Raw genomic sequence first — 13412 nt, 5'->3', positions numbered from 1 at the left:
AACAATGTTGACACAGCTGATGCTCAAAATAAGAGTGACTGCAAGCTGTGATGCTTTGAAATTTCACTCTCTGTTAATGTATCATAGATGTAATAATGCTCCTGCTTTCTAAAAATAAGAACCAGAAGCTGTAGGAATAGCCATCAGTGGGTAGATATGGGGGCAGGTACAGAGATCTCCTATTGGAACAGATGGGAGAGAGATGATTGAGCTATCTAGAAAGGATATACAGCCCATTCTGGCATAAGAGGCTAGACTTTACTGGTTCTCATTGGTAGATCATCTGATAAATGAGTAAAGACAAGTTTTCAAGAGGTAAAGTAATAAAAAATATTTTGCATTATGACAGTTTTCCTTTTGGAAGGAAAGAAATTCAATGTACTGTAGGGAATATTACAGCTACAAGTGTTGGGGATATCTTCTCTGTAGGATACATTCTGCATCTAGCTACACATAGCAAGTCAGTGAGAGCTGCACAAATGTATCTAAGAGCAGAATATGGCTCTTACAGTAGAAGAGGATATTACATATTCATCACAAATGAAATTAACCCTCAGATTTTGTAACATTGGCTGCAATGCTAACTTCCCTTTTTGCAGGACAGATGGGTCTGGCATCTAGTGAGGGGTAAAGAGAAATCTTTACATGAGATAAATAATAAACAGCTTTTTACCATGTATGTTAATGTATTTTGATAGTAAAAATACCACTTTTCTCTTTTCCTTTCAAGTAAAATATGACCTTAATAACCCTGCAAAACATGCCAAGCTGGATGTCCTCAATAACCTTGCAACTGGACTGGTGTTCATTATAGTAGTTGTGAATATTTTTATCACTGCCTTTGGAGTGCAGAAACCAGTGGCTGAGACAGCCTCAAGACAGTAAGTGACAAGAAGGTGAGTTATGATCCTTTCAAATTTTTTTCTATTGCCTTCCACCCAACCGACAGTACCCACTCATACAGCCTCCCACACTCCTCATCAGAGTCTGAAAATCATGGTTTTTTTTAGAACATGGCCATTTCCCCCTTTAAAGTTTATCTGTATGATCTCTGTAGAGAGAGAACAAGTGTATTCTTCACACTGTTCTTGAATGAGATTATAACTACTAGGGATTATCAATGAATTTGATACTGGATTTTGACTGCAAAGCGCAAAAAAAGACTTGGGCATATAGAAGACAGTTTTGTACTCCAAGAGGGGCCCCTCATATGTTCCCTCTGTGAAGTCGTAGAGAGCATGCTTCAGGAAAAGCCACTCCTTCTCAGTGCTCACAAAGCCAAATCAAGGGACTGAAAACTGTACTTTTACCCTTCTACCACAAGCTTTTTTACTAGGCAGGTTTGCATTTGCAGTATATTGCTATGCCAGTCAGTTATTAACACATAAAAGACTTTATCCAAGTTACTGGTATGGTTTATTGTTAACCCAGTACAGTGTTAGGCAGCAGCAGAGATGTTAGACTTCATTTACTGTGCCCTGTGGTTTTCCCAGGATGCACTTCTTCCTGTTTGTAGGAAGCCCAACCCAGGAAATTCTGCACTATAGGTTGCTTTGATAAGTGTGGTAGAACAGTGTTATTCCCCCCACCCGAGCAGTGTAAGGCTACTCCTCAATGTGGAAGGTACTTGAAAATAAGAGGCTCTGATTTACCCTTCTATGTAAGCATAGAAGAGTTTGTGAAAGATCAAAATGTAGATCTCAGCAGCATTGAGAGGCTGCATTCTGGCTGAAATTCATCACAGCGCAGAAGGCAAGCCCAAGAGCAGGGTACAACTACCATCACACTTACACCCTTAACATAGGATTTAAATTGTATACCATGTGCCTTGCTTTGGCCCTCTGCACAGGGGGGCATGTCCTCTTAATCCCAAATCCCTTTTCAGGAAGGCCTGTGTACGAAACCATGGCATGGAACTGCCAGTAGTAATCCCATAGTATGCCAGATCCCCACACTAATCCCACATGACACTGCACAGCCTCATACACATCCCCCTATCAGATGGGCAAGCTCCAGAAGCAGCAGCAAAGACAGTTACATTAAGTTTATTTCAAAAATTTAACATTAAAAAGGCATCCATATATTTGCTCCGAGTGCCCTCCCAGCTATTCAAAATTACAAAGTCAGAACAACCATCTCAGTCAGCCTCATCCCTTCTACAGAGTAGCATTCCCTGGCATTACATACAAAAAAAAAAACAACAAACAACAACAACAACAACAAAAAAACAAAAACAAAAACAAAAAACTATGAACACTATGGTTGCTAAGTCAAGCACTCAGAGGTTAGAGAATTCTGGAATTGCAAAAGCCTGTGCAACCTTAGTTCAGCCCTCAAGCCTTGCCTAACGTCACACAAGAAGCCTGTGCAAGAGCCAGCAATGGAAGCCAAGAGGAGACTACTAGGTCCCAGCCCTCATATCTAAACTTTCTTTCACTTCTTACAACCCTTTTCCTCATTCATACCCCATACTGTTCAATGGTGAGGCAAGGGAACTGCTGAACTAGTATTAGGTAATTCTGTATTTATCCTACCATAATGCATACATACAAGGGGGCCAAATTAAGGTTCCCTAATTAACTTTAATTCTCATATTTCCCTAGCTTTTAAGAGCTCCACTCTGCAACCTCAACTTCCTTTTAAAGGTTGGGTGTTTGTACGTGGATTCCTGGGGTTTTAAAAAGGAAAATTGAGAAAAACCCAAATTCCATCATTTAGAATCATATCTAACATCTGCTAGGGTCACCAGCAGAATTGGAACTGAAGACCTTTAGCTAAAGTGAGAGAGATCTGTGCTGTGGATCTAAAGGAGTAACTTCTTTTTTTGGACTTGCCACTAGAAGGGGACATGTCATGGGGCATGACTACCCTGTAGCACTGCAGGCACTCCCTGCCTCAGTTTCCTCCTCACAGGTGTTCACGTGGCTCAGCCGCACAGGTGGGTGAACCTGAGTTCAATCCTTTTTCAGGGGTAACAAGTCCAAACAAACATCCCAAACAAATAAGCCCCAAAGACCAGAAGAACCTTTAACTGAAAGCCACCGCTGGGCTCTGTTCCCGTCCAGTAGGTTGTTCCCTAACGAGGAGCCTGAGCGCTCCTCCTGGAGCTGGGTAATTCAGTCAGTTATTATCTCTCTCCTTAAGCCAGGACTTCCCAGGTCTCCTCCTTGAAGCTGAATTGTAATTTAGCCCTCAGTAGGACCTGGGATAGCTTCTGCCTCAGCTGGCCCTTCTCTCTTCCCTCCCCACACCTGCATCCTCAGGGTCAGAGGATTCAGCGGGCCAGCCTTCTCTTGGTAGTGTCTGCCCTGCTGTGAGGGAGGAGGCAGGATTTATGCTGGTCTCCTTCTCCCAGCTCATCCCCAGATAGTTGGGTGAGAGGGGAGCCTTGCCCCACCCTCTCTAGAAGCCTCCTGCTCCTGGCCTTTAAAGACACAATGATGGGATTTCCTCCCAAACACCTCTTAGAAAGGGAGTGGTCCTGGGACCATCAATAACTCCTACAGCCTTGTGTGTATATATTGTGACAATACTCTGTCCTTGCCTCCATGGGTCCCGCATTTCCTGGCAGATTTCGCTAGCCTCAGAGGCTCACTGTGACCCTCCACATAACCCTTCTCTCTCTAGAGACAAGGGTCGCAGTCTACTGAGCCATTTTCATCATAAGCCAGTGAGGGAGGCGAGGAAAAGTTATCCTTCCTTGTACAGTCTCTGTCATCTCCCAGTCTCAGTGATTAATCAGGGGGCAAAGGTGGCCGGGGGGGGGGGGGGGAGCCCAGGCCCACCCTCTACTCCGGGCTCCAGCCCAGGGACCCTATTAGTATCAGCTATGGTAGCTGACCTTTTAGAAACATGACATGTACAATTCCCTGGGCTACTTCCCCCACACAGCAGCCCTCACTTCCTCAAGCTCCACTTCACCCTTACCTCAGGCTTCCTTCCTTGTGCCTGATATGGTGTGTACTACTCAGTCTCTCCAACAGTGCAACTTCCTCCCACAGCTCCTGACATGCACACCCACCTGACTAACTGGCAGGCTTTTAACTAGTTTCAGCCAGCCCCTGATTGGCTTCAGGTGTCCCAGTCAACCTAGCATTCTCCCTGCCTTCTGGAAAGTTCTTAATTGACCTGGAGGTGTCTTAATTGACCTAGAGCAGCTGCCATTTCACTTATCCTGGTACCAAGGATTTGTTTAGCCTGGAGCTAATATATCCATCTCCCACTACTTTTCTATAGCCATCTGGCCTTGCCCCGTCACAATATATAATCAGGCCTTTCAAAATCTCAAAGTGCCACATGAGTTGATGTGGGTAGACTGATCCTTAGGCACCATTACCCTTAAGAGGGCAGACTACTTTGGCACAGAACATAATAGCTCTTTGCTAGACAGCAACAGAACATTAGGAATCAGAAGTTTGAGGCTGTATTCCTGACTCTGGAGGGGGTTGTCATCCAAGGGTTACAAACAGCCACCCACAGAAATCTGGCTCATTTGTTCTGAAAGGCAGCGTGGCTAAGCAGATGAATATGTCGTACTCAGGACCTGTGTTCTAGTCCCAGCTCTCCCAGAAGTGAACTTTGTTACCCCATCTGTAAAATGGGAGAATGTGAAGGGAGGGCCAAAATAATAGTTGCACGTCTTTTAAGGTAGAGGGTATGAGGACTTTTGCTAAGAAGTTAGAGCCATGAAGTGCATAAAATCATTAACACCAGTCAGCAGAGAGTTGAGACCAGAAAGAGTGGATTCCTCCTCCCAGTCCAGCACACCTTTCCCTTTGCAGCATACATGAGATGCTTAGTAGAGTCTTGAAGCATGCTCAGGGTAATTGCTTTTGTTAGGGAGCTGTGTGTAGCCAGAGCATACTCTGTGCACAAGGTGTTCAGAGATTTTACCAGCTAGCTTCTAATCAGCTATACAGAGTGTGCAGATAGCAATTTTCAGGGGCTTGTAACTTCATCAAATCTAGGTGAGTTTTCACGGGACAACAAAAGGCACTTCGTGCCCCAAGACTATTCCTTTGCCAAACGTCAAATCCCTCCTTCAGGATGGAGGCACTAAGAGACAAAGATAGTTGGAAACACTTAAAATTCAAAACTGTTTGTCCCTAAACCTGTTCTCAGGAATGGCTATGCAGTTGATGCCAAAGTTTAAAAAAAAGCCACAGCATGGGACAAATACCTGGCATAGAACACTTTAGTTTAAGTGGATACAGAAAACAGAGGCTTATAAGATGAAATATTAGCCAGCCCTAACTACAGGTATTGCTACCAGCTCTACCTGTAATAACAACCTACTGATATTAATACAGCGGTATAGCAGAGTTGATTCACCGCTGGTGTGACCCTCTCATGGCACACGGAGGGAGGCAGTCTCACAAACAGGCTGGTCCCAAACCAAACCGTTTAGTGCTTCATAGATTATAACCAACACCTTAAAGTCTATGCAGAAGCTAGCTAGTAACCAATTCTGGAGCACAAGTGTCCTCTGTAAAGAGCCACTCCCTCGGTAGGCAGTGCATATCTCCTGCACTAGTTCCTGAATGGATTTTAGACTTATCATTGGCACTTGGGAGAATTGGTTTCACATTCTGTCTCCAACAGTGAGATCCTCCACAGCTACAGGACTCAGCAGTGAACATCTTAATGGGACTTGCAGCTGTTACATGCGATCCACAAGTCATCTGCTTCCGGGCTTCACAAGCCAATCGTGCTTTGGGCAGAATTAACATGCCATGCTGGTTTCTGTGTCCGTTGTGCATGTTTAGAGGGATGATGTACAAGTGCTTCCTCCTGCAGATTTCTACCACCTGCCCATTGACTTTGCTTCTCTCCCCCACCACTCCTCCGCCCCATACGTGGCGGAGCTATAGGCATTTTGTGGAGACCGTTGTTTTTCAGTTGCTGTGGTTTTGTGAAATATCATGTTTTTTAGCTGTCTCCATTGGGCACAGAGAATTCTATGGAGCATTTATGTAGGAGTTTCTTTGTTTCATTGCCCTGGGCAGTGAACATGCTAGAAAAAACACATGGCCCAAAGGTTTGGGTTTTTTTTCCCCCCCCTTTACATTATGTTTGGGAGTGTCTAGCTCGCAGTAACCACCTTTCTGAAAAGTCAGAGTCTGAATGTTCCTTCTCTGTGATCCCAATGGGAACCTTTAAAACCTTGCATTCTGCCCAGTGGATGCCTCTCTTTATAAGCAGAGCGTACATAGGTATATGTTTCATTAGTCATCCACAACATTTGTACGCACACAGGGTTATGTATCTACCACAGAGGCTGTCTGACTGAAATTGTAATAGAGATTTCAGTTTCCCATTTTGCAATGAGGGCAAAACAGCAACTAATTTACCTTGGTGGTAAGAGGTCAGGTAGAGAGGTACGCCCTATCACCTGCACAAGACTCTGTCGCTGTGGTCCGACCTATAAACTGTACGTGCGGGCGCACACACACTTCTCAACTTGAATGGCTAACTCAGAGTTGTGCCTGGGTCCTTTACCTTTTTAATCCTTACTTGGTATAGGTTTGGGGTTTCTGAAAAAGGTACTTTGGATCTGTTGAGATTTTAATTTAGCAAAGAGAAGATTAAGGGGTGACTTGAATATAGTCTGTAAGTGTCTACATGGGGAACAGATATTTAATAATAATCTCTTCAATCTAGTTGAGAAAAATCTAACATGATCCAATGGCTGGAAGTTGAATCTAGACAAATTCAGACTGGAAATAAGGTGCAAGTTTTTTTTAAAGGGTGAGAGTAATTGACCATTGGAACAATTTAGCAAAGATTGTGCGATCAGTCTATCACTGATCATTTTAAAATCAAGATTGGATGATTTTCTAAGAGGTCTACTCTAGGAATTATTTTTGGGAAATTCTATGGCCTGTTGTATCAGACTGGATGATCATGGTGGTCCCTTCTGCCATCAGAATCTATTAATTATTTGCCCACTGGCACATGCAGCCTTTGCTAAAAATAAAAAAAATCGGCCCATTCACTCATGTACAGTCTTTATAGATCTTTGAAAATAACTCTCTCTTTTCTCACTGGGATTTTGGCAAAAATACAGCCCCTGGTAGCCAAACACAGAGTGGCAGCTAGAAGTGAGGCCCTCATTGGACATCTCCCAGAGTCTGTAACAGGCACTGGTCTGCTCATGAAGGACTATGTTGGCATGTTACCTGTGAAGGACCATGCTGGGTAGAAGTGGGCACTTTCCAGCTTTGCCGTACATTAGGCCAACACGGCAGAAGATTTTTATTCCATTGTCGAGGGAACTTGTGAGTCACTGTAATTCTTACATAATTGAGCTTAATTTTTTGCTTTTCATTTTATTTCAGAGATCTGAACCATTGACCCCTCCTCTAAGTACTTCTGCACGTGAGCCAGTTAAACTTGGACACAGAAAGGAGAAGCTGAAGTTCTTCAAGCCAGCATTTTTCTGTTTCCTTCAAATGACTTGTTTTCTGTGCCTGGGATTTTCATCCTATTAAATATGTAATATGTTCAGGTTCTAGTGGAAAGGTTGAGTGTTTTAACTGCTAGTTCACTGACTCTACCTTCGAAGAGTCTGGCATCTCAGTTTCTATAGAAACTGGAGGAGTTCTTCAGAGAAATATGCAATGTGAATGAATTCAACAGGGAACATAAAGCGATGGCATGAGCTCCAAAGGCATCTTGGACTCCTCACTTTTTGTGCCTTCTGTTTTCTCGATGGATGAGAAGTTGCACAACAAAAATTGCTGTCATTTCCACTATGGAAACCAAGGGTCTTAAGTACTGTCCTAACCTCTCTCAGTTGTAGCTAGGTATTTGTATTCCATATTGCTGTAGTGGAATGCCTTTATGTTGTCTGAAGATGGCCAGGCCTAATTTTCCCTCTCTTCCTAAGGAGCTGTTTGTCTCTTCAGCTAAACCAAAAACTCCACCTCTTCCAAGGTGACAGGAATCCAGTAGGAACAAAAGTTAACAAGCTTTCCTTTGCCCAATTTTTCTCTCAAGTACTCATTGGCCCAGTTTCTCTGTCGTTGGATTACAAGGGCCTGCATAAACCTTCCCTCCCCTTGGCACAGGGTACTTGGCACAAGTAGTCCCTTTGCATAGTTTCTCACTCTCAGTCGCTGCTCTCCTCCAGTCCATACAGGATGATTATTATCCGCAGCTCTAGCACCCCTTGAAAAGGCTTGTAAAAATGCTGCGATAGTTAGGCACCACTGAGTAACTTAAGGACAGAGGGTGACATTTATCCCTGCACAGAGGGCAGGGCAAGGCTTGTAAGGTATTAAGTCACACCTAACCCATCTAATTACGATACAGAGGGGCAAATTTCCCGCTGAGAAAAAGCCGGATCTCTGCACTTATTTGATTTTGTGAGTTTGTGACTGATTAAATTTATTATTTAAAAAAAAAAGGTTAAAGAGATAGCAAGAAAAAGATCCTTAAGGGCTCAGGTTCCCTGCTGGCACAGGAAGCAAAAGTTTTTCAGAGGGCATACTGTTGCTGGCAATGGTGTATATTGCGAGTTTTGCCACTTAAAGTATTTTAAACCTTTTACTTCTAATTGATCTTACTTGCAAGTAGAAGGATTTTAGTGTCCTTGCATTTTAACTTTCTTGTACATATAAATTTATATTAATATATTTCTTGTGTTATCAGTTTATTTTATACATTTGTAGCCCAAAGTGTAAGCTTGTAGGAGAGTTAACAGCAGCACTCATTTACAGTTTTAAATTGATAATCCTCTCTTCTAGTTATGAATAACTGGGCTTAGAGATTTATCTTGTGTACTGTAGGTTACATAAGAATTATCCTTTAACCAGAGACAAAGCAACAAAGTTACTGTTTTTCTATATTGCTAGTAGCAAAATATATACATACAAGCAACATAGAAGAATATTAAGCTTTTCTTGATTTGTTTCTGGTCAAAGTTTTTCTGCAAGATTTCTGGCAAATACTGCTTCTAATGACATGTTGTATATATTTAAATGTAGCTTGGAGCAGCTGTGAGATGAGGCACTTAGTACAAGTTTCCCCAACATTTAATTTGTCTTCTATTAAAATTAATGAAGGAATATCAGAATGTACCTGTATTATAGAATATTCTCAATATTGTATTGCAATGTGTTGACTGGTAAAACATCATTGCTTGACTGCTTAAAATAAAGATTTTCTTCCATTAAAAAAAAACAAAACAAAAAATCCAACAATAGTAAAACTGCAGGTGGAACCCTTCTGAACATGTAGTTACCATAAATAAATATCAGCAAGTGGCTTTGATATACACACTTTGAGTGTACCGCATGTGTAAAGGTAGCAAAATATAGTACTATGCAATATAGTACATCCTCATGGTGTAACCCTAACTAAATAGCCATTGCAGTGGGAAGACAAATGATTCTGACCCTTTAACTCAGGTTGGGATCCTAATTATTTCTGATTGCAGAATAGCATGAATTTTTCTAAGTACAACTTTCCTCTTTTTATTGATAAATAAATCATTTTTCTTACTTTTGTTTCTGGTTCTCATTTACTCTCCACCTTCAGACATTTTATTACCCCACAGTGCACACCGGATGTAAATTACTCCATTGACCTGACTGGAGTTTCTGCTGCTTGCACCCGGTTGGAATTTGGCTCAGGCTATTTCTAATTCCTTCCTCCCTCCTCCCCATCCTTACAGACACAGAAAGCCAAACAGGGCTCATTTCACACTTAAATACCTTTCACTGGCTAACAGTTGTGGTTGAGAAGTACAAGGGACTCAATTGCTTACTACCTGCAGACTCATCTGCTGCATTAAGCAGCCTCTGGGGACCTGGGTTTTTTACTCACCAACACAGAACACTTATCTCTAGAGCAATCCTTGGGGCTTCTATATGACTTGACCAAATGAGTTTCCCTTCCCTTTATTTACTTTAAATTCTCACAGCGTTTTCTAGATTTCTGTGTTTGCTTCATTTGTCTCCTCCATTCCGTCTGTCTCTCTTTCCTTTTCACAGTCTCCAATTTTTGTATATTCGCTTTCCTTTTTAGTTTCTTCTTGCTACTTGAGCTTCATTCTCACTGTCATGCAAGGGAACCAGCTGTTTCCGTGGTTTTTCCTTGAAATCATCATAGGAACAGCTGTTCTCATAGTATTTTCCAGCAGAAAGATATCCCATCCTCCAGCTGCTTATGTTATATCAGGGGGGAGAGAATCTACTGGATCCAAAACACCAAGTGGTGAAATTATGGCTGGATACAGTCTGTTCCCAATGGATTCTGGGGAAAATGTACCCTAGCTAAAAAACGTTCTCTCTTGGCTATTGAGAGCTAGGCACGTGTATCCAGAAATTAAGAGCCAGATTTTCAAGACAGCTGAGGACCTACCACAGCAGACAGATTTTCTAGAGCTTTCAGCTCCCATTTACCCAGCATGCTTGAAATCTTGAAAATCTGGACACCAAGTGTCACAATGGGAGCTGCTGCTGCTACTCAACTCTGAAAAGTTGGCCTCAACTACGGGTTATGAGCACATGAAAAGAAGAAAAAAAAATTCAGACCCTGAGCAAAAAGCCTGATTTTCAAAAGATACCAAACACCCTCACCGTGGTCCTTAGATTTGAATAACTTTTGCCAGATGAAAGGGCCGATGTTTTATTGCCATGTTTTTACTGCAATTAAATGAGAATTGCAAAATGTCTTCAGTCATGCAATCTATGTTTTTAAGACACTGAGACCTTTAAAGATCATGTATTTTTTATCAGGCAAAAGCTTCTCCAAGTTGGTTTCACCTGTAAATAATTTAGTCACATTAAAAAAATTCTTATTGGGCACCTATTTAAAATCCTAGATGAACTTCTCCTAGCAGTATCAGATAAATGCATCATTTTCTACAGCTTCTTGGTCTATTAAGCTTTCCCCATTATGTCCCCATGGTCAAAAACTGCTTGTTTCTAGGCAAAAGTTTCAGTTAAAAACAAATCATCAATAATGAAGCAAGATGAGCTTTTACTGGCCATCTTGGTTCATATCAGTTCATCTTGCTCTGTGTTCAGCAAATTGGAAGTAGGGCAAGAGCTACACATGCTGTTTAGGTTATGTTTATCAGTACCTCCAGCTCTAGGGCTGTTTAATGTTGCAGCTCTCTTGGTTTCATTTTAATTCACTTCAGCAAGTTACAATGACCAAATGTACTGGTCTGCAAAGTTATTCTAGGGTGTATGCCCAAAAACTCGTAAACAGCTGGAAGTTGTTCTCCAGCAGAATGTTGCTATAAAGTGGACTGAAGTGGTAAATGTATCTCTGGTTTATTTCAACCTTTACTCAGAAAGAGAATAATAATAATAAAAAACCCCTAAAAAACTCTACCCCTGCACGCTGCTAAGAGCTGCACAGCTTAGTGTATGCCAGACCTGTACTAGCTTGTTTTGATAGGTGTGTGTGTAGATTTGCTTTGGAACTCAGTTCTTTCACACATGGCCACTGTTCTGTGCCTAGGAAAAGTTCTCCATTGGACATCCTTTTCTTGGTCTCTTTGCCTTGTGATGGCTGTGTCACAGGGTGACTGGATCCTGTAAATGAGGGAGGCCCAGAGCCACTATGCCAGAACAGGTGCTCTGAGTTTGGCCAGATAATAGGGTCAAGCAGCACCTGGGGCTAAGGGATCATGGACAAATCAGAAAGGAAACAGGCTTGGTGAATCAGAGCTGGATGAGTGGGAGTCAGGGCAGGCAAGAGCTACCACAGGACTGTGGAAGGTGTTTCTTGGGGGAAGGTTGAAGGCAGGGAGAGCAGCAAGAGGGGTTTGCTGGCTGACTTCCCCAAGCTAGAGTCAGGGGGCCAGACAAGACTGAAGGCAAGGGAGCAGCAGAGCAGAATACCCACTGATGTCTCCACAGTGGAGAGCTGGATCTAGAGGAACAGCGAGAGGAGCAGGGGGAGAGAGGGATGGTCCCTGGGCAAGGATGATCTCCCAGTAGGGTGTGTTGCGGTTCCTGCTGGGAAGCGTGGTGTTGCAATCCAGCTGGAAGGCTGGGGTAGCTGTCCTGGCAGAGGGAGAGAAGAGCGCTAATAGGAGCCTACGTGTGGTGGAAGACACTGGAGAATGGTATGGATGCACTCCCAGCAGAGAGGCTGGGGGCGTTCATGCTGGGAAGAGCAGTCTTAAGAACTAGATTCCTGGGGAGTGGGGGAGATATGGACTATGTTTTGGGACTTCTGTTACAGACCATTTGCATTTATGTTTTGTAATAAACTGGCCCCAAGGCTGGGTGTTATTTAATCAAGAGCCCAGTGTAGAGGCACATGTGTTGTGCTGTGGTCTGTCATGGGAGGGCACTTCAGGCATGGTTGCCCGCTGACAGGTTGTCAAATCCAGAAAACTAAGTGATTTCATACAGTTGGTAATATACAGTACTGTAATCTGAATAATAATAGAGATTATTTGGGAAACCATTGTCAGGTGGAATTGCAGATTCCAGGCAGATTGTCTGACTCACTTTACCAGGAAACTGTGTGGAAAGTCTGGCCCCCATTTCATCCATGGCTGCTGCTGTCACAAGTTATGTCTAGCCCAGTAACATTATATTAGTAGCTGAAAGCCCCTGCTGCCACATGGATGTGGCAATTGGGCCCAGTAATCCACCATCTGTGCAGTCTCCATGATACTACCAATGAAATTGTTGCATGTAAGTTACCTGTAGGGTAAGGGAGGTGATTGGTTGAGTTACCTCTGATATCACAATGGTGTAGGCCTCTTGGCAAGGCATAGATACAACAGGAAGGCATGTAATATGGTAGAAAACTTAAAAGTGAGATAAACAGCAAATCCTAGTGATGATTGAACCTGGTGATATTCTGAACCAAAAGAGCTCACAGCCATGCTTGAAGCTGCTTTCATCACTTCACACTGACTCCACAGTCTAGGCTCCAGAGTAACAGTCCTGGAATCTTATTATAAAAGAACTGCACCATTTTAAAACAAGTCTCTCAGTAAAATAAAGGCATATCAAGCAAGTAATTCTGATACATTATAGTGACAAGCCTGACAGAATAGGCTGGTTTACTGCAGGCCAGTGGGAGCAGTTACTAGTGAACAGCTAACACCATAATTCAGTGACTTATATTGACTGGATTACCTATATTACACCTGACTCCAATACAAATGTTATACGCTGGTGAATAATCCATTTGTTGGTTTATGACTCTGCAGTTCCTCCTGTGATGTTTCTGAAATGCTACAGTTTTGCTCTGGATTTCTCATGTGCATGCAGTAGGGAGACAGCTACTCAGGAGTCTGCACTGCACTGCACTGCAAGCCCAGGGTTTGAATTCAGGCTCAAGCCTACCCCCCAACCTAATTTCCATCTACACACAAGTCACGCTAACCCAGGGCTTGGACCCCACGGGAATGGAAGGTCCAAGGCTGGGTCAAG

The 13412-nt window shown here is 42.8% G+C and overlaps 1 protein-coding gene across 1 annotated transcript in view; it reads left to right on the top strand.

The window, feature by feature from the left end:
* NINJ1 (ninjurin 1) overlaps positions 1 to 9551 on the top strand; it is a 34406-nt gene extending 24855 nt beyond the window's left edge. The window contains exons 3-4 of the mRNA XM_074957798.1: positions 731 to 896; positions 7338 to 9551. Of these exons, the coding sequence (XP_074813899.1) occupies positions 731 to 885 (155 nt within the window). The 3' untranslated portion in view covers positions 886 to 896; positions 7338 to 9551. The remainder of the gene's footprint in view (positions 1 to 730; positions 897 to 7337) is intronic.
* Positions 9552 to 13412: the final 3861 nt, after the last annotated feature.

Source organism: Natator depressus, chromosome 7, assembly GCF_965152275.1.
Source record: "Natator depressus isolate rNatDep1 chromosome 7, rNatDep2.hap1, whole genome shotgun sequence".
NCBI lineage: Eukaryota > Metazoa > Chordata > Testudines > Cheloniidae > Natator > Natator depressus.
The sequence above is the reverse complement of the archived record's forward strand: the minus strand, read 5'-3'. Positions and strand labels throughout refer to the sequence as shown.